Here is a 21,512-nt window from a genome sequence, read left to right on the forward strand (position 1 = left end):
GGTGCAAATTTCTCCCCTGGATGTTACTTCGTCGATATCTTTGGACTGTATATAGATTTCATGTTTTTCAGCTCGTGCTGTAACATTCTGCCCAAATGAGTTCCTAACTTGATTATGAAAGCCGTCAGTTTTGCCCAACCTGGATTTTTTCAATTCAAACATGGGATCGCCTTTCTGCGTATTTCGGATTTTGCTGACGTTCTCACCTAGATTGATAGATTTTAGGTCGGGGTCAATTCCGAGCTTGGTGAATTTATTCCATTGATTTCTTCTTCGCCTTTCTATGAACGACTTCCACCTTTTCCGGTTTCCTTAGGTTTCGCTTGCGGGTGATCGCACTAAAGACTCAAGCTTCTTCTTTACTTTAGTTCCATTATCCGGAACTACTAGTCTAGATGGTAGGTCGATGGCACTACGGTTAGATGTCAACTGGGTCACCTGTGACTTTGGACGGCCGGTTTCAGCTTCTGCTTTGGTGCTATTTCCTCCATCTGCGACTTATTATAGAGAACCCTTATGGCTCTCACCATGTTTTTGATAGTTTAGTGCACGTTGTGCTTGTCCTTGATAAAGTCGGACAGGGCTCTTTTCTCAGCCCTGACCGGGTCACCCTTAGCATTTAATGTATTTTCCTGGCTTTTTACCGCCTGCTCTATTTAACTCTCTAGCAATTAGCTAACTTTTAAATAGTAAATATCCACAGGAGAATTGTAGAGCTTCCCCTGAATGGGTCAATCCTTGATCCTGGAGTATCTCCAGTGGTCATCATTCTTGGACAGATGCAGTGGGTGTCGAAAACGTTTTCGCGAGTCACGGATTTCATTTCAACCGATCATTTTTCGCCTTTATTATGGGTGTTCTTGGCAAGATCTTGCTTCGTTTGAACCCCTGTTTCTCAAAATCTAAATTTAATTCACTTGTAGTATTACATGCCACGTTATCTGCCACTGAGTCACTGCGGTCCAGAGATATCGACAGCCGAGACCCCGCTTGTTCACTCCAAATCGCCGCCGGTACTGGGGTTCTCTTGTCCTCTATGTTGGTTTTATATTCTGAATATCCTTCCCATAGCCATCTGGTCCACGCACCACTTAAGGTGATCATTAGTACCAGCATGCTATTTTGGTTTGCGCACCAGAGATGAACAGACACTAACCCATGCGCACTCTGAAAAGAAAGTGCCTGGATACATATTTACACGCCAATAGGTATGCCCCTATCAGCCACCTAGGATCGAGCATGATGGGAGATCTGCCAGCACTTCACACTCACTTTTCTCAGAAACGGTTATATCTATGGACACGAAATTCGGTAGAAAGGTTGAAGTTGTGAACCTCATATGAAAGAGGAGTGTGAATTTTTTTTCTACCGAATATAGTCTCGATTAGTAGTTTCCAAAACAGATATTAGTTGCAAAGAGCGAGGAGTGCGAGGATCCAAAAAGGATCAATTACTTCAGAGATCCGTTCTGTGAAACTCTCTAACCTGAAAATCTGAAAGAAATTATGGTGGTTCATGCTCATGGTTTTATTGTTGACATAAAGTTAATAATAGTATGTCATTATTTTTGACAGTTTACTGCAAACCCCCCTTAAGTTCATCCTAGATCTATAAAACTGCAATAATATAGGTTCTAATGATTAACTGAAGCGCCGAGGTTCCGGTTTTCGACTTGTTTTCTGTTTGCACAGTCTGGCCTTCTATGTTAGCAGTAACAATGTAGCTTAGTTACCTTCAGGCATTACAATCTCCTTTCATTAAGATATTACACAGGTAGAGTGTGGAATGTTGTCTTCAACTCGAAGTCGATAAAAAGAATATCTTCAGAAAAAATGTGCCCGTTATACCATCGGTAAGAACTCATTGGATTTTACCAATATTCCGTTGTGGGTCCCTTCGTTTTCTTCATTTCCTGCAGCTATCCTTTTGTTCAGCTTCGAGCTTGGGACATTGACCATAAGACCATGAGTTCCTAATCAAATAGGCTGCTCTAGAAATGTTTACGGGAAGTGTGTCCCGGTGATACCACCTCGAAGTACTCTTTGAACCACCGCACAGTTATTTCCGAAGCTGTATAGTACCTGTACATGTTACTAATTTTAGGACGCAGCCCAAGAGCCCATTTATTTTTGTTAAGGGCGCCCTGGGTGGACATCTGATTAATGAAGGATCACATCAATTGGCGAGATAGTATCCTTCATATTGTTAGTTATAGATTCGGACTTAGGACTCCTGCAATCAATAAGACCAAATGTTAAATAAATCAATCTCGAACTTGATGTCAAATCCTTTTTTGATTTTCTTTAGTGTCAGTTTCGAATATCTCTCTATCGTTTACAGCATCACTATCGTTGCTTCCGCCTTTTGTCTGACCCCCTTTTATGCAAATTGTCTGATAAACAATCCGGTCTACCCTTCACGGTGTCTGGCTCATTGTGACTTCCGAAAAAGTTTAATATCGAAAGTTCCGCACAATATATTATGAATAATATAGAATAACATAAAGAACATTTTGTGACCTGAAGACATGCTTTGTTCTCGCAAGAAAAATGGTGCTCATTTTTGATTAACGTGACTTCCAAGCCTTCATGGTACGCTCGTAAGTGTATCCAGCATCGTCTGGATAGTAGCTCCTGAATAGTAGGAGTTGTATAATGTATACGAAGGAATTAAATATTTAAGGAAATTGAATGAACCTTCCTCAGGCTATTTGACGTTACCGCACTCATTGTGCAGCCTGTAATGGTAGTACGGAAACATTGTCTTGCGGATTTTCTAGGATAAAAAGGAATTAATTGCCATGAGGAAAGTCACGTGCATATTGCTTGTAATGAAAGGTGATGGATTTGGGTGTGTATAATAAAGTTAGCAGCCGTATAGTTGGGAGTTGAATAAGGTTAAATTGAAACCGAAAGTATTTGTTAGTAAATGTTAGAAGAACCAGCACAGTAGCCTCAAAGATGGCCCGTTTGATATCGCCTGGAATTCAAACGAAAATTCTCAATTGAAGTTCCAGAAAAAATTTGAAATTATGATAGATATTCACTGTGAGCGGGCTCTCCGCATTATCGCTAGTAGAATACTGCTCATATCATTTAGGATATGTTCGTTTGTCATTCCATGAATAGGATCTCTCTCAGGACAGTTCAGATAAGATCCCCGGCCTCCGGGAACATTCCAAGCGATTGAGGAATGTGTGCCGGGATAGATACACTATGCAAGTAATCCATAAACTTCCTGTGATAAAATTCCTTTCGATTCTCTTCACGTAGCGCTAGGAAGTTGAACGACATGGTGCGTATGATGTGAATACCAAGTTTCAAGAGGATATTCTTCAAACATCGATTCCCGACTAAAGGGAACACATGATGATGGAATACTTACGCACACATTCGTATATATTTGTTCCTGACGATGAGAAGGTTATAAATAGTGATGATATCGTTAGGGTTAAAGACCTTTCTGACTTATTTTCACTTTTCAAAAGGGCAATGTAGGGAAATTAGTATGCAAAGAAGATAAATTTTTGGGACAAAGTGTGAAACAAAACTGGAAGAATTAGCCTCACATCTCTTCGAGGTTGTATAATATTCCAGTATATAGCGTCTTTCTAAGGAAATATGTAAATTCAGTCCCGAATTTTCGATTATAAAGAATAGGAGCTAACATATCTTTTTATCGTTTTGTTAAATTAGTTGGATTAGGTGTGTATAGAATCATAATAATATACTATTATTAAGATATCGGTCTGGAGGGTATTTCGGAATTTAGGCAACATAGAGTGGTAGCCTCTTGATTTTTTTCAGTCTGAGAATGAGTCCGCGAAAGAAAAGATCACTTTCCTCCTTCGTACTCCCCACCTTTCCAATAAATGTCAAAACTTTGGAATGCACTAATCAAGGCCTTTTATTTGATACCCCACATGACTATATTTGGTGAAAAAAAATTTACATTCTCCTTTTGCATGTATGGGGACCCCCCTTAAATTCAATGTAGAATGATATAATTGTATGCGTGAGCGTTCACAGCTCCCACCTTCCCACCAAATTTGGTGTCAGTAGGTGTATCCGTTTCCGAGGAAAATACGTGAAACAGACAAGCAGACAGGCAGACAAAAATGTCTCTCATCAGGTGCGACCCCAGGTAACGGATGGGGACATACCTATTGATGTGTAAATATGTGTTCGTGCACTCCTTTTTTTCTGATTGTGCATGAGCTGGTGTTTGCTCATCTCTAGTGCGTTGGCCAAAGTGGCTATGGGAAGGATACAGAGAAAACAAAATGAAAATGGAAAAAGCGAGAAGGAGGAACCTTACGGTGCCGAGGCTAGGAACCCCAGTACCGGCGGCTTCTGAGAGCAGGCTCCTGGTCGTCGATATCCCTCGACCGCATTGCCTCGGTGGTGGAAAACTAGGCCACCGTGGCATCTAATGTTACAATCGATTTAGAGCTGGAGAAGGAGGTGTTCAAACGAAGCAAGACCTAGCCGAAAACACCAATAACGAAGGCAACAAATGATGGGTTTAAAGGAGATCGCTGCCTGACTAAGGCAGTTTCGACACCCACCGCATTTGTCCAAGAGGAACCACCACAGAACGTTCTCCAAGACCAAGAAATTGACCCATTCGGGAGAAACTTCTGAATTTTCCGATCTCCATCAATGCCAAAGACGGCCAAAAATAAAACTCATGAAAGCACGTTAAATGCCACGGCTGAAGGTGTGTTTAGAAGGAGTAATCCAACTAAGACTCATAGAAAACAGAGCCCTGGCCCGGTGGAACTACCTTTCAAGCAGCTTGGAGCAAAAATAGCTGAGCTGTCTGAATTCATCAAGTATAAGCAGAACGTGCACCAACCTATTAAAAGCATTTTAAGAGCCATTAGGGTCCTCTATAATAAGTAGCACGAGGAGCAAAGAGGTCCCAAGGAAAAGTCGAAACCTGCCATTCCGGCAATTTCATAGGCGACCCAAGTGACACCGAACCGTAGTGGTAGCGACCTACCAGCAAAGAAAAGAGTCCAGGAGAAATACAGTGATCTTCTTGAGATTCAGCAGGTGCCTAAGAGAAATAAATACACTAGCAGTTCCGAATAACGAAACTAAAAGCACGGAAAGTAAAAAACTTGTGCCACAACTGCGAGCATCAGTAATTGAAGGGAAAGTTAAGGGGAACGAATATGGTGGATGGACGAAGGTCGTTAATAAAAAGGCGAAGAAGAAAGCAACCGTGCGAATTCGGCCCGAGGCAACTGCTGTCTCTACTAAGCGCAATTTGTTGTATGTGGAGATTCTAACAAAGGTGAAATCTGACCCTGACCTAAGGGATGTGGGTGGAAATGTCAGTAAGATCCGAAGGTCCCAGAATGGGTCAGCTCATAGTTGAGCTGAACAAATCCAGCTTAGGCAAAACGGAAGGCTTTCACACTCAAGTGAAGAACTCGCTTGCGGAAAATGTTACAGTTCGGGCTTACATAAAATGCAAGGATCTTGACGAAGTAACATCCAGATAAGAAATATGCACTGCGATAAAAAAGCAGTGTATATCGGAGGAACTGGAGGAAGAATCTATCGTGAGCTTGAGATAAGCCTATGGCAATACTCAAACGACCGTATTTTGACTACCAGTGGAGGCAACGCAGAGAGAAAGGTTCGAATTGAATGGGTTGTCTGCCGGCTGCGAGAGCAGGTTTCATTAAATACTCAAGTGCTTCCAGTGCCTCAGGCATGCACCAGCGTCATTGATCAATCCGATCGATGCAGAAGGTGTGTGGAGAAAGGACATATTCCCAAGTAATTCGATAGGGACCCCAAATACTTACTGTGCGAAGGAAAGGAAGGAGAGAATAACCGGCATGATGCCCGGAATTCAGGAAGGCGTTGACTACAATAAAAAAATAAGGTTTATTCAAATAAACCTCAATCACTGCAAGGTCGCTTAGGACTTACTTGAGCAGATCACTTATGACTCTTAGATGGAAATAACCATCATAAGTGAACTCTACAGAAACCATGACGGTGCTATTCGGGTCACAGATTGGGCGGGTGGAGCGGCGATATGGCCGTGCGGTCGCCATGCTATACAATGCTGAATGTGTCAGTCAGTCAGTGGTTTCGTGTGGCCGAAAATGAGCGGTGTGTACGTGTACAGCGTCTACGTCCCGTCCCGTCTAACATTGTCTAAATTTGAAGACACGCTAGACAACCTTGTTCTGGATGCAAGGCGACGAAGTCCAAAGGTGATTGCCGGTAACCTCAACGCTTGGGCCCTCGAGTGGGTAGGCACGGAGAGTAGGGTAAGGGACCAAAGTCTATTGGAGGCTTTTGCCCAGTTGGATTTAGTTTTGGCCAATGGAGGCGATGCAAGCACCTTTCACAAAGGGGGGTCTTGCTCAATTGTACACCTGATCTTTGTCAGCCCTGTGCTGGTACGTTGTATGTCCCGGCACGTTAGCGAGGACTACACTGGCAGCGATTACCAGGCAATCATTTTTGAACTGATGAGGGAGCCATAGGCCAGGGAAACAGAATACCTTAGACCGAGAAGAGTATCAGGATGGAGTGCAAAAGCATTGGACGAGATAACCTTCTTGGAAGTGTGGATAGGCCAACCTAGTAACACAGACGGCCCCAAGGAGAGAGTTCTGCACGTCACACAATCGACGACCAAGGCATGTGACGGGTCCATGCCTAGGAAGTGCTCATTCCCCAGTAGACAGCCCAACTGCTAGTAGAATGTTGAATTGGCCACTCTTCGATTAGCCTGCCACCGATCCAAACGAACGGCTAAGAGGGCAGTAGGTAGAAGTGATCAGGAATAAAAGGAGCATGTTTACAAGGTAGCCCGCAAAACAGGCAAGCTTGCCATTTAGCGGAGCAAGAGGGAATGCTTTCAGGAACTCTGTTCGCAAGCGGTAAATCCGTAGGGGAGCGCCTATAGAATTCTAATAGGCCGGTTACGAGGTCGGCCTCCCCACAGATCACGTGCCCTATTTTCTTGATGAAAATCATCATTATTCCCCCAGCAAGAGAGGGGCACTAATACACCTCAGAGATTTCTGGATGTGACGATAATTCCTGCAGTAATCACGGACGAGCTGTTGGAGATCTGCAGCAGAATACGTGACAACAAAACTCTGGGCCTAAACGGCATTTCGGATAGAGCCCTTAAGCTCGCCATAAAATCCAGATCGGACATGTTCGCTAAATTGTTCAAAGCGTGTATGTCCAAGGGGATATTTCAGGTCCAGGCGAACCATCCGCCCATAGACCCATATGGGGAAAATGTTGGAGCGGCTAATTTACAATATATTACTCTCGATCGTCGAAAGGGAACGAGGAACGCATTTAATTCGGTTAATTGGAACCTTATACGCAAGTAACTGGCGGCGATTGGTGTTCCCGCCTATCTTGCAGCTATTGTCGATGGTCACCTGCGAGAACGGACTCTCTGGTATGACACCGATGATGGACCCAAAGAGTACATTGTCTTCGCGGGTGTCGCACAGGGCTCCATACTGGGCCCACTACTGTGAAACATCATGTACAATGATGTTTTTAACTTCCGTGTTCCGGAGGAGGCCACGGTGGTAGATTACGCCAATGATATGAATGAATGAAGATTAATTATAATCTCAGTACTCTACAGTACCTCTACAGGTTGAAATTGGACAACCTGCGAGGGAGCCCCGAGGTTCAGCAGCAAGAGGAGAAACCTAGAAGAAACTATAGGTGAAGCACTTTGGAAACTTTTGGAATATGGCCATCAGTTGCACCATCTTTTCAGCGATTTTAAGGCCGTCTGTGACAGCATAGCCAGGGTATAACTGTACACGGCCATTAGAGAACGAAATTGATAAGACTGACTAGGCTGACCTTGACCAATGTGCGAGGCCAAAAAAGCAACAGGATCGAGATCATTCAACATCAACAGCAGTCTACGACAAGGAGGTGCTTTACCATGCGTCTTCTTTAACGTGGCTATGAAGAAAGCGAACCGCGATACAGATGTGAATGCGAAAAGCACGATCCTCCTTAAGTTCACCCAACTACTAGCCTACGCTGACGATATTGATATTATGAGAAGAACAACCCGAGATGTACAATCCAAACCAAAGAACAAACAACATCGAATTACACTGTTCAAACGAAAACAATAAAGATGGGAGGGTATAACTTTGAGACCATTGGAAGTTTCTTCTATCTAGGGTTCAAAGTCACAACGGCTATGACGATGAAATCCGCGCACGGCTATGGGCTGCCAACAGAGCCTATTTCAGCTTACAAAAATGCTCAAAACGCCTTACTATAGTCTCAAAGCTCTTAGTGTGCAAGACAATGCCAGTTGCCAGTTCTTGTATGTTGCTCGGAGACTTGGGTTCTTAACAAGAAAAATTGCTCTAGGCCACGCTTGAGGAAAGAATGCTTGGAACAATTTTTGGACAATTCCCTAGCCTACATAACGTCGAAATATATGAGCGATACCACGACCGTCTTGTGAATAAAACTCAGCTCAACAGGTTACGGTGACCGGGTCACTTTTCCGTATGGATGAGGATGATCCAGCGCAAAAGTCTATAAGGACAATATCTGTGGAAGAAAAAGAAGACGAGGCACCCTGCCTGCGATGAAACGATGGCGTAGGTCAGGACGTTAGGCAGTTTGTAATATATGCCGATTGTTGTGCCGTTGATGATGATGATGAAGCATAAAATCTGGGAAACGTCTGCTAAATCAACATCAACAGTTGCACTATTAAACCCTATCTCCACTTCCACGTGGTGATCGCTGGGAGTTCTTTCTTAATGATAATCTGCGGACGGAGATATACGAATGCAGATCCCCCCCCCCCTCCTCGCCTGAAAATGGGGCAAATTGTATCAACTGGTCCTCCACGTTTGGGGTGCGTAGGGCTGAGAACTCTACATGGAAAACGGAAGTTACTGAACGGCTGACCCTGGTCAATGTACAAGATCAGATAAAAGCAGCAGGATCACTCTCGGGGATATCCTCTCATGCGTCCTCTTTAACCTGGCTCTGGAAAAGTGATCCACGATGCAGATGTGAATGCGAGAGGCCCTATCTTCTTCACCAGGGATGGAGCAGTCCAGGGTGCTTATTGGGGGATACAAACCCATGCGCACAAAGGATTGCTTAAACCTCATCAAAAAGAACCTCCGAATCATAGTGGGAATTCTCACTGGTCATTGTCGGCTGAACTACCACCTAGGGAAGCTAGGGATATCTACGGACACTGCCTGCAGGTTCTGTGAGGAGGAGGACGAAACTTCTATGCACGTCCTGGGACAGTGTCCGGCACTTGTGCAAAGTAGGTCGATACATCTGGGAGAACACTTAATACCAGATGCAAAGCTGAAACTTCTGGAAGTGGGGAACATACTAAAGTTCCTAACGGTTACTGGCCTGCTTGAGATACTATGATCAACAGGTACACTATAACCAGTAAAAGGGGCACAATAGTTCTTCAAGGACGCGGTGCGACTTTCCCTTAACAGAATAATAATAATCCTCTTCAAAATTCACCCAACTACTGGGCTATGCTGACAGGATTGACATTATGGGAGAACAATCCAAAATGTACAATCTACTTTCGTCCAGATCGAGCAGTTAGCGATTGAAGCGAGGTCTTGGGTTGCATATTAATGAAGTCAAGGCGAAGTGCACCGTCAGCGCCAAAAATAAAAGAACCAATAACATCAAATGGCCTTGGTCAAGCGAGACCAATAAAGATGGGACACTATAATTCCGTCCACGATTGTTAGCGGCCAACAGGGCCTATTTCAGCTTACAAAATCTGTTTCGTCGAAACTTCCCACCATAGGGTCAAAGCTCTTATTGTACAAGTCAATGATCTTGCCAGTCCTTATGTGTTCCTTGAAGACCTGGGTTTTTATCAAGACAAATTGCGAACTGTTGGCTGCGTTCGAGAGAAGAATCCTCCCTACATGAGGATGCACGATTCGGTAGCCTCTATAATGACGAAATTTATGAGCGTCTGGTTCTGGATAAAATCCGGCTCACCTGGTTGCGGTGGTGAGGATGATCCTGCCTGGAAAGTCTATAACGGCAATATCTATTGTAGAAAAGGAAGATGGGGCAAATCTTGCCTGAGAAGGAACGATGGCATAGGTCAGAACGACAGACAGTTTTTAGGGATATCGAGTTGGTGAACGTCAGCGCAAAACCGGGATGCGTGGAGTTCCTTACTAAGGCAGGTCTAGATCGGATATCGATTGTTGCGCCAATGATGATGATGGAGTGGGGAAGGAATTTAGGGAATTGGAAATGGGATAATGATTTACATTAAACAATTCTATGTAGTAGTGAAGAAGGAAAGGTGTTTCGTGCAAGCAAATAGATTTATTTTCTCAGCGGAGTCATCTACAGGGTAGCTAGGTTTTCAAGGCCCATTCAAAACTGAGTACTAGTTAAGACGCGGCAAATATAAACGAACGCGGTATAATAATTTTTAAGGATCATTACTGAAACCATTAAGTTTTCGATCTACATTTGGGTACTAAATGCTTCATGGTTTCCAAAATTTCCTTTGTTAAAATATTTCGTGGCATTTTCCTAAGTAGCTTTTCATTAGAAATTTACTTGGAGCGCTGAAATTGGCTGGTGAACGGGAGCTTAGTACATAGACGTTTGTCATTTTCGATTGTTCGTGGTTTGTCTTTCAGTGCGATTCCTTAGTAGTTGCGATTTACTGCTACATCAGAACAATTAGCTTTCTGAAATTACTCTTTTCTTCAGTAGAGTGTTCTGCATGATTTCTTTGATGCACGTAATGTTTCACACTTTTCGCGAACCTAAACCATAATTTAGCAATAGAACGCAATCACAAGATACCGCAAAACTCAAATACACTCAGTTTTGCACTTTAACATTATGTCATTCACCGCATACAACAATGCATTAAGCACCTCTGCCGGGATGCAGAAATATGACTATAATTACGATACCTTTCAATTGAACCTCATGGATAGGCATCTTCTGGAGGCTAGAAGCCAACGGTTCGATGACCGTAAAATTTACCTACTTCACTTATTTAGATATTTGCTGCAAGGTTCTGACTCCGTGATGCGGTTTTAAAGTGCGAGAACGAATCATCTAATCTCTACAATGGACTAAGTAAAAATAAGTACATGAGGTAGTATCCAGCGAGAATGGCCACGAGAGGCATTGAGCCTGCGGATTTAAAGATGAAAGGAACATCTTCTGAAGATGTGGGTTTGTATCTAGACAGTTGGCTTAAAGAATGATTGGTCATGGGAGGTTATGGGATCGCACTTTGTTTTTTCTATAAAGATTGTTGCCAGTAAAATCAGTTATTATTTTTGAATATTTAAGATCAAATCTTAAAAGTTGGAGTTAGTGCTTGAAATTTCTTCAGGTATAACTGAAGGTCTCATTTTCCTAAAATATGTCTCTTCCATTTATTCACTACATGTACTGAACCTTCATTCATCAACTGTACGGAAACACTTCTAATGATCCAGATGCTCAGCATCTTGTCTATCTGGTTAGAGAGGTTCTGTTACTGGCCTGCAATTTTCCTGTTCGGTTCGTACGCCAGCAATTTTGTTGAGACGTTTAAGCGTCTTCTCATGCTCCAAACGCTTTGTCTTAGGTCCGAAAAATAGTATGCAGTCAATTGACCTTGTAATGGGCTGCGATAGGGATCTCATGTATGCACCTTCTTGTCTTTGCTCAGAATACCTACGGTCATAAAGTAGGCAACCACGTTCAATTATTGAGCAAAAGAAACGTATCACAACGTTTTGTTCGTCCATTATGAGTGTGGGTAGATTGCCTCCATTATCGACTATCTTAATCACAAAAGGAATTTTTCTCTACGATCTTAAGGGCATTTCAAATTGAACATTCTTTTGCGCAAGCGACGACGAGTCTATCGAATACCATAGATAACTTTGGGGAAAATGTAGTACCTGAGAAATGTTCACATGGAGCAGGATTAGGCAGAGGCTACTTGCTGGACTGTTCCTCGAATAATTTAAGCCCCTATTTTAGCTATCAGAATGTGGTAGTGGAGCCAGAAATAATTATCGTTGGCAATATTTACAACGTTTTGTGTTGTGTATGCTTTCATGTAATTTAATGACGGGTACGACGGTACATTTTAGATGAACAGAGGTTGATAAAATATTTGTATGTTGCCTTAACTCATAGATTGTTTAACAAATAAATGACTACCAATTAAAAATATTGCGAAGATTGTCATGCAAGCAAGGTGACTATCGGAGCCACAAGCAGTGAGAGTTTTCGGTCCCAGGTACGAATTCTTTTAGCCGGAAATACGCAGAACGATAGAAATCGAAAAGGGCCCTGTATCTAATTCCACGAGAACATCACGAAGCACAACTTTGCGAATACGGATAAAGTTTTGATATTGCTTAGTATCTTTCGCATTGTTGCATCCTGCTCCCGGATGCTCAATGGTTAGTTCACTAGGCTCTCGTGGCAGAAGGTCACAATTCAAATCTCATCAGTGACAAACGGATTTGAATCGCGACTGGATGTCGGATAGCAGTCGACTGAGCTGTGGATCATCATCATCAACGGCGCAACAACTGGTGTCTGCTCTAGGCCTGCCTTAATAAGGAACTCCAGACATCTCGGTTTTGCGCCGAGGTCCACCAATTCGATATCCCTAAAATGGTGTAGCGACTCTTCACCAGGAAACCGGTCCCTGTCCAACGCATCTCCAGTAACGCTGTTACATCAGCCCTATATTGGGACAGGGTATCGGCTAGCTGCTCAGCAGCTTCATCTCTGTACAGGGAGCACAGGCTCCATGAGAAAATGCGCAAATCGTTAATCCGTTGTCATTGTCGGGTGCGTCGTTGTATTATCCGTCCAGTCCAAGGCTCCTGTTGTGGCTTCGTAACAACTTGTTTTCCATGTAGGACTTGTCAGCCCTACCCAACCCCCAACCTGGAGGACCAGTTGGTACATTTCGTCCCGTTTTTAGGCGCGGGAGACTCGCCTTATCCTTCTCCGGCTGCAGTTTTTCATGAAGGAAAACTTCTAGCGATCACCACGTGGAGGTGAAGATAGGGTTTGGTAGTAGAGCTGTTGGTGTTGGTTCAGCAGGCGTTTCCCACGTTTTATGCACCATCGTGGGTACCAATCCACGTTTCCCCCTGGGACCTATACTACCCTTTGACCGCTGTGGAGGAGCACCTGAATCAAATGAGGATTAATAATCACGGGCGAGCGCAATATTCTTTCTTATAAGGTACTATAATACTATAGTGCAGCGTTACGCTCTTGAATGAAGGTTCTGATCCAATCAGATTATCGCCCCTACGATTATTATTACTTTCCGAGTTGTCACAATCTCGACCCTAATACTTACACTAAGTGTCAAGCATTTAGGCTCAGACGATCCTACTTATTTAAATTATAAAGGGGGTAGTGGTGGCCGGTGGTAGGTCAGTGGGAGAATCCGTCCAGAACTCTCCGCAACATCGGACACGTATGCAGAATGGTATATTCATACATGATTTGAACCAGACTGTGTGAGAGTCCCAGGACATCAAGGGACAAGGGAAGCTGTGAGGGATTTAGGTTCAACACCTGTAGCTGACAATATTAGAGGAACTACAACCACTTAGTCAAGACACCAAATTTCTTTGATTTCCCGAGCCAGTGGCTCATAGTTCGTCTTCTTCTATACGTATTCCTGTTCAATGTTGCTATTATGGGAGATATCAACATCAATAATATATGCGGAGCGACCCGCCTTGTCAACTGACATCACGTCAGGCTTCTTGTGTGATATATGGCGATCAGTTAGAACTTGGCGGTCCCATTGTATGCTGTAAACTGAACTATCAAGTACTTCCCATGGCTCATATCGGTAAACCGGACATGTTCCCATGATTAGCCTATGCTTGTCTGTAAGGTTACAGCATTACGCCTGTTCGTGTATTGCTTTGATGTCATTACAGTGCAGCCAGAATTGGCATGGTCCAACGTTTCTAACGCCGAACCACACATTCTACACTGGTCGTTCTCCACCTGCTCTTTCATTATGATCTTTTTATAAACTCGGGTGGCGACGTCTTGAATGGCACATATGAATCCCTCCGAATCAGCAGCAAGCTCTTTAGCACACAACCATCTATTCGGCAATTATAAATCAACAAATGGCTGTCAAAGATAATCCACCTGTTTACCGTGCATTGCCTTCGATTTCCATTCTTCTATCTGGCCTTGGCCCAACTTCATTGAAAGATCGATCCTTAAAGTTAAATGGAGTCAGTCCGCAATCTACCTTACACACAGCCGAATACAAAAGAGTCACCTGCCCTTTGTTGAAAAAATAAGCATGTAACGAGTCGAATTGGCGATGATGGTGTGCCGCAATGACAATCATGCATCGTAGAGCTTGGATAATGCATTCGGACATAGTAGTCCGTATCTGCGGCTAGACGTTTACCAGATCGGTTTTCGTCCACGGCGAAATTCCGAATGCATAAGCCAGTCTGTCTAGGTGATAGCTTGGATGTGGAAGTCACCAATGCTATGTCCGGCATGTGGCTCGTGATGAACTTTGTGGATGGCTTGGATTCGACACTTGTCTAATCTAAATTTCATTCAAATATCCCGGGTAAACATGTCCACTATTCGCAACAGACTCCTAAGGTGGTCGTCAGTACCAGCATACTACTTGATGTCATCTAAATACATCAAGTGTGTCAGCTCGCGCTTAACATGTAGGCCATATTTGATTGGCATTATTCAGTAGTCACGAAACGGGGTTCGGTGCCATGCAAAACCAAAGAAGACTCAACGAATCCCCCTGGAAGATGCCTTTTGTATATGAGGAGGGTCTGAGGTATTGGTACTCTCAGATGAGCTCACTGATAAGGTATTATGGCAAACTCCCCAAAAACTTTATTAGTTTGGGATCCATGCCATACAGACGTAGAACATCGATTAGCCAGGTGTGCGGGGGCTGCCAAAAGCCTAATCGCATAATCGAAATAGCAACTAAAGGGATTTCTTTGCCCTCTAGTTGCTTGCCCTACAACTACCGAGTCCATAATGAGTTGCTCTTTGCAACACCTTGAACCGACTCGGCAGCTCTTCTGCTCCTCGGACAGAATGGTCTCGAGGTCTCGAGGTGCGCATTGACCCTTCCGGTATTAATGGACGTTATGCATTTGTAGAGAGTTGGTAAGCAAGTAATCGGTCTTGTGTCTGCGGGATCCTGCACAGTGCAGTCTCGTTTCGCAAATTGTGGGAAGTGCTCAACGAATCTCTGGTGCAACAAGAGCTGGTAAGGTGTTGTACCTGCCCCACCGTAATTTCGTAGTAGGAGCGGATGATAAAGAGGTTCATTTCTTCAGTCCAATTCATCCGCTGCCTACGCGCCCCTGCTGACAATTTTTATTTCTTATCATTATTATTGTTGCATGTGGTGTGTGGTGTGCAACTTTTTGGATGATTTTAGAATATATTGTCAGTTGTAGGATGCCAAGAGGAAGCTGGGTAGCGATGTCAGAATTTCGCTCATACTTTCCTTTACTACAGATCCCTGGGTGTGACAAATCATTTAGGACAGACGGGAAACGAGAGTGTTGCAAACGCCACTTGTAATCACTCTATCCATGTTTACATCTGGCGAATTCGTTTTTCTTATCCATCGTACCCCATTCCTTTGGGAGATGATTACACACAATTGGGGTTGGTTTATGATCCGCAGGATTTTTTCTTCTAACATTCTGACATATTTCGATGCCACTTCTTTGTTCTAGAGTTTTTTAATATCGAACCTGTTAGCGGAGGTGCGCTTCCTACTCCCATTTCACGAGATAGTGGTCGCTGTCGCAATTTGCCACGTGGTATAAACATACGTCACGGATCGTAGATCGTCCCATCTGGTGACGCCCATATTCTCTTGCGAATCTTCCGTTGAGTTAAACAATTCAATGAGATTGCCATGTTTCAACTGCAAGTCAATTATATGGTCCTACTTCCGTTCTCGTTAGTTATATTGTGAAGACTATGATCTCCAATAGTTTCACGGTGAGCTAACTCTTTTTTGATCGTTGCATTGAAGTACTATACTACCTTCACGTCGTCTAAGGGAAATGGATCATAAACTGACTTAAGTCGAATATAGAATTCGTCTTTTACTGTCCTTATTTTCCGTTGTCTAACCAAATGCTTTTGGTATTGTTTAGTGCTCATTCAAAAAGCACCAATCCCTTTATAAATTAGTCTGAAGCCCGTGATGTTTGGAAAGGTGGGCTGTGGGCATTCAGAAAGTATACCGCATTTGTGGGTGCCAAATCGCTTTGTACTGTGCTTCCAAGAATTAAACACCTTTCTGTCTAATAATTTCATTTTCTGGACCGGTTAGATGACTTTATTATACTTTTCGACCTACTCGGAAGTGCTTTAAGAGCGCCAGCTCTGAACACGGAGCGTAGGTTCTAGGATCGAAGCTTTCGTGTCGGATAAGCCTCTTCGAGAGATAACTCTCGGTTAATCAGGTCAGACAATTATGTTAAAGCAAAGCCGATCCACATTGCTCAATACAAAGTCATTCCTGACATCTAGGATTGGCAAAGCGCAGTACTTGCTTCCCTTGGAGCCAAATTCACGACCATTACCATCGCATTCATTGTAGAATGGGGTCATCGAAGTTTATGCTATCGTTTTGATAGCTCCTCCCGCTGCGCGAAAAGAAGCACGCCACTTGAGATGGCTTTTGTCCTCGTGTCTTACGGGTTACTACTTTCTGGGCAGTGCTTTATATGTATGAATAAGCCTTGAGGTAAAGCTGCCAGTATAAGATCTGCTTGCTTTTTCGTTTGTTTTCAGGTACTTCAAAGATGTCGTTAGTGTTCCCCTTTGACAAAGTCTTCTTCTTGCTTCAACGTCGGGATTTCCTAATTCCACTAGTAGTTTGGTTTCTTGTTGTTGTGCAACCGTCGCCATTTCATTGAAGTGTCACTTGTCTCTGTTACTCGCCGACATAGCTACCTTACTTTTCTCATCACTTTTCCTTTCAGACCGTGACATCTGTCTCTTCTCCTCTGGAGCCTTAGCGGATTAGTTAATGTTTTCCTAGTTTTGTTAGTTCCAATGCGCCTGTATTCGCTGCTTTCTCCGTTTCCAATGTCGGCAAAGTTGCCCTATAGTGTAGTGTTCACTAACCTATCAGATCATGCCTTTCGCCAAAGAGACAGTAAGGTCTGACATTCTCGACGATCGAGACTGGCGCGATGTCCAGCTCCTCAAAGGTTTCAATTCCATTCCTATCAAGGCCCACGCGCTGAAATCCAAAACCAAACTGTCTAGCATCCGTTCATATTATGTTAGGGTAAAGATGATGAAACCGTCAGTTGTTCTTTTAGAGCGATAAGGCTTTTCGGTAGAGAGGCATTATCATTGCAACAATGACGGTCACTTTGCATGTGCAGCAAAATTGACAAAGAGAAGATGAGGCGAAGATCCAAGCTCCGCGAGAGGATTCAGAACTGAAAACATCTACAGGTTTTCAGTTAAGGTTTCGAGAGCGTTCTTTGACACGTTCCTGGATATTTCTAGCTTATTATCTTTGCAACAGCAGGAAGCAGGCAAATATCGCTTCAATTAGCGCAGTCAAGGCAGATGTGCTTTTACGGAGCATTTACATTGCCGTAAAGCACGAATTATTCGAAAAACTAACCGATATTTGATTAATTCCTTAATTAATCTCAACATTCTCTTACAATTGAAATTAAAACTTTAATAATGTGATATATCTTTTCAGTGTTGCATCCGGCTTCCCAGATTCTCGAACATCCCTTCTTCACCAAAAACTTCAAATGTTGAACATATGCATGGAACGTCGTCGAATTCGAGAGGGCGGTCTTCCATTTGCTATGACGACATCAACAAAAGAAATGAGAGCACAAAAGGATGACTCCGAGGAGGAACAATTCTTTGATTGTTCTTCAGATGAAGATGATAAAGCTCATCCAGCATGGAATAAACCAGAGGGTCGCCTTTCAAAACTTGGCAATTTGACACTCATCGATTCAGATGAACCACTTTACATACCAATCACACAGGAACCTGTACCAAAAACTGAAGATCAACTAGAAGATGACGCTGAAGTGATGCTCAAGCTGGGACCAGGTTCTGGTGAGTAAATTATTATTGATAAGGATCGCAGAGCAGTGTACGAGTTGGTGGTGTTTATGGTATAGGTTAACAATTTAGAGATAACCAAACGATTTCTGTTCTGATGAATAATATTTTATTATTAGTTATTATTCAAAACTGCTTCATTGTCCTCATCTAACTAACCATAATATCTTTAAGTGAAAAACATGCTATGAAATACTAAAATTGGTTTATTGGAAGTGACCCTCAAATTCTGGGCAGAATTTTAATTCGGAATTATGTAGAAGCATATTTTAATTCGGTTGACTGTGCCACCTAAGTACCAGCTAAACTTGCATAATTGCGCTTCTTATGTACCTTTTGTTTAACACAACCAGAAGCCAATCTTTCAACATTCCACAAATATTTAAACAATCTTTAATCATCATTTCTTTCATTGAAACACAGAACTTTGTGCACAAATGATGAGTGCCTCTCTACTCTCGGATATGGAAAGTTTCAAGGCTGCTAACCCTAATGGAAAATTGGAGGACTTCATTCGCTGGTATAGCCCTCGTGATTGGATTGAAGAGACTGATGGTTTGTGATATTGATCCAGGCAGGATGGGTCTGAATATTTAAAAATTTTCATTTCATTTTTACAGAAAGTGGAAATATTAAAGGACGTTTGAGTCAACGAATGCTCATTCCAGGCAATACATGGCAGACAGTTTGGAAAACTGCTAAACCGGTTCCCGCTAGAAGACAGGTATGGAATTATTATATTATCATACTATAATGTTGTTAAGAGGCACCTAGCAATGGTGCAAAACATTTTCTAACAATTAGCCTCGGGATTTGTATAAAGTAAAACGTTGATAATGTCTCTCTCTCACTGAATTTATGGCGATAAATTGCCTACAAAGAAACAAAAGGGTACATTGTGATATATTGTGATTTTTCACGAGTGGGTCAGGAATTTCTACAGAAATGAAAGAAAAGCTCCCCTTCTGTTCTCCTGAAAGCCCAAGAAAAGACCTAAAAATAAAATAACCTTATTTCTCCAACCCTACTCCTACGAAACTATCAGTTAGGCCCTACTTAGAGGGTGTGTCCATGCCACTAAATCTGCGTGACCCTCATATGCCTTCTCCTACAGTAGCCGCCAGTGGTTCAAAAAAGTATGGAAAAATGGAGAAGGGGAGTCAAAGGCAACAATAAAGAGCTAGAGTGCCTATAGTGCAATGGGCAAAATAATGTGGATGATCGGCATGATATAGCAGAAAATTTCTACTCACCCCTTCCTGGGATATTGCACGTCCGGTACGGCTACCATTTGTTCTTGCCCAGGACCGAGGGGACGGCTTTGTCTGGGTTCGGTGTTTGGCAGTAACTTTTTTCGGTATCTATGTAACGCCGAAGGAGACGATACCGGACTTTCGACGCAGGTTTGATGCTCTGGAGTACTCTATTTTGAACACAGAGAGGGCGGATCCTGGTCGGGAGTGACTTCAATGCCAGCACACTTGCATGGGGTATACCTCACCCAGACTGCAGAGAGAAACGAATTCTCGAAATGGTGGCGAAAACAGGAGTTGCAGTTTGAAACACCATGCCCATCCCGACCTTCCGGTGCCCAGCCTACAAGGGAAGCATTTCCAACCTAACCTTCGCGTCGGACACGGAACACATTATATTGCCTTCGAAGTGGTTGACACAAGCTCTGAAACGTCGTGAAAATGAACACCGGGAGATTTGTCCAAACTCTGGTGGAGCAGGTAGGGCCGCGTTGGAAGCAGGGTCGTGACACTGCAGTTGACACTATCGTAAATTCAGTATGAATCTGATAAAGATCGCATGTGGAGCTTCCATGCCCAGGAAGGCATTGAGACCTGACAATTCTTCCATGTATTGTATTAATTCCAGGACGCCGGAAGGAGTGTCGTAAACTCCGTCGCTTGACATAATGTCTAAATGACCGATGTACTATAATAACAGTACTCATAGTACGGGACTCTCTATAAAAGAGTTGGAAAAGGCAGTCCCAGCAGAGGTATACAAACTGGTGTTGCAACATCGGCCAGAGCTACTGCTCGGGGCATTCGAAGATTCGTTGAAAGAGGGCATTTTCCCATCTCGTTGAAAGTTGGCGAAGCTTGCGCTGATTAGCAAAAGGAAAGGCGACCCCACGTTTGCTGTCTTCATACCGACAACTTTGTATGTTTGACACTGCCGGGAAAGTGCTCGAAAAGCTCATCAGAAGTAGACTGGCTGAAGCGGTATGTGCTGCCGCAGGCTTATCCCGATGGCAGTTCGGCTTTAGAGCGGGGAAATCCACAGTTGATGCTGTCATGCAAGTTGTGGATGCTGTTCATCGAACTATCTTCTACAGATATGAGGGGATTATCTGATGAACCGTCCCTTGCTCTATGATACGCTAGAGGATCAGAAGAAAATGGAGGTCACGTCGCAAGTAGTCCAATAATCCATCCTCGACCGGACCTCTGGAACGCTTCCTATGATAGTCTTCTTAGACTTGACATACCAGAATAGTCGTGCCTAGTTGGTTATGCAGATGATGTCGCGGCGCTTGTTGCTGAACGCAATGTCGAACAGACACAAAGCAGACTTGCAATATTGGTGCGACGGCTAAGCGGATGGATGACTGCTCATGGTTTCAATCTAACACTGGAGAAAACCGAAGTAGTCATCCTGACTAAAAAAAGAATTCCGACCCTGCGTCCCTCGATATATCGATATGTCCCTCGCTAATCGAGTGAAAACCAACGGTTATTTACTTTGGACTGACTCTTGACTCAAAGGTGAGGTTTTTCAAGCCAATCAAAGTAACAGCGGAGAGGGTTGTCACAGGAGTTTCGGTATTAAGTCGGCTAGTGGCAAATATTGGGGGTCCGTCTAGCAGGCCACGTCTCAGGTATGGGCTGACGCTCTGGGCTTTGCCGGTGCCACCTGCTTACCGTACTATTTCTGGACTGGTCACGATAGTGATTGCGGAAGTGATCCCCTTTGCCCTTCACACGTAAAGCCATATACAAACACAAGCGAGAAGAGTCAAGGGAGCTGGTTGTTCGTGAAGAACAACAACGTACACTAGATGAGTAGCAACTCTAAGACTAGAGGCAGAAGATCTGTGCGCCTCATTAGCCGCTCAGTTTTCAGTCCTACCTGGATAAAATTGGAAAGGCACAATCTCCTGATTGTGTGTTTTACGGTGGAGCTGTGGACGACGCCCATCACACCTTTTTAAGATTTTGTGTATAACAAAACCTTATTAAAATCGATTCAATGTCTGTCTGTCTGTTACACGCACTTTTCTTCAAAACGGCTTAATCAATCCGAACG

At 43.4% G+C, this 21,512-nt stretch overlaps 1 protein-coding gene across 1 annotated transcript in view; it reads left to right on the forward strand.

Annotated features, from left to right (window-relative positions):
* The window catches only part of LOC119646844 (rab3 GTPase-activating protein catalytic subunit), a 477,376-nt gene that overhangs the window by 452,175 nt on the left and 3,689 nt on the right, over positions 1–21,512 (forward strand). The window contains exons 5-7 of the mRNA XM_038047466.1: positions 17,815–18,188; positions 18,618–18,749; positions 18,815–18,918. Coding sequence (XP_037903394.1) covers positions 17,815–18,188; positions 18,618–18,749; positions 18,815–18,918 — 610 coding nt within the window. The remainder of the gene's footprint in view (positions 1–17,814; positions 18,189–18,617; positions 18,750–18,814; positions 18,919–21,512) is intronic.

The sequence above is a fragment of the Hermetia illucens genome, chromosome 1 (genome assembly GCF_905115235.1).
Source record: "Hermetia illucens chromosome 1, iHerIll2.2.curated.20191125, whole genome shotgun sequence".
NCBI lineage: Eukaryota > Metazoa > Arthropoda > Insecta > Diptera > Stratiomyidae > Hermetia > Hermetia illucens.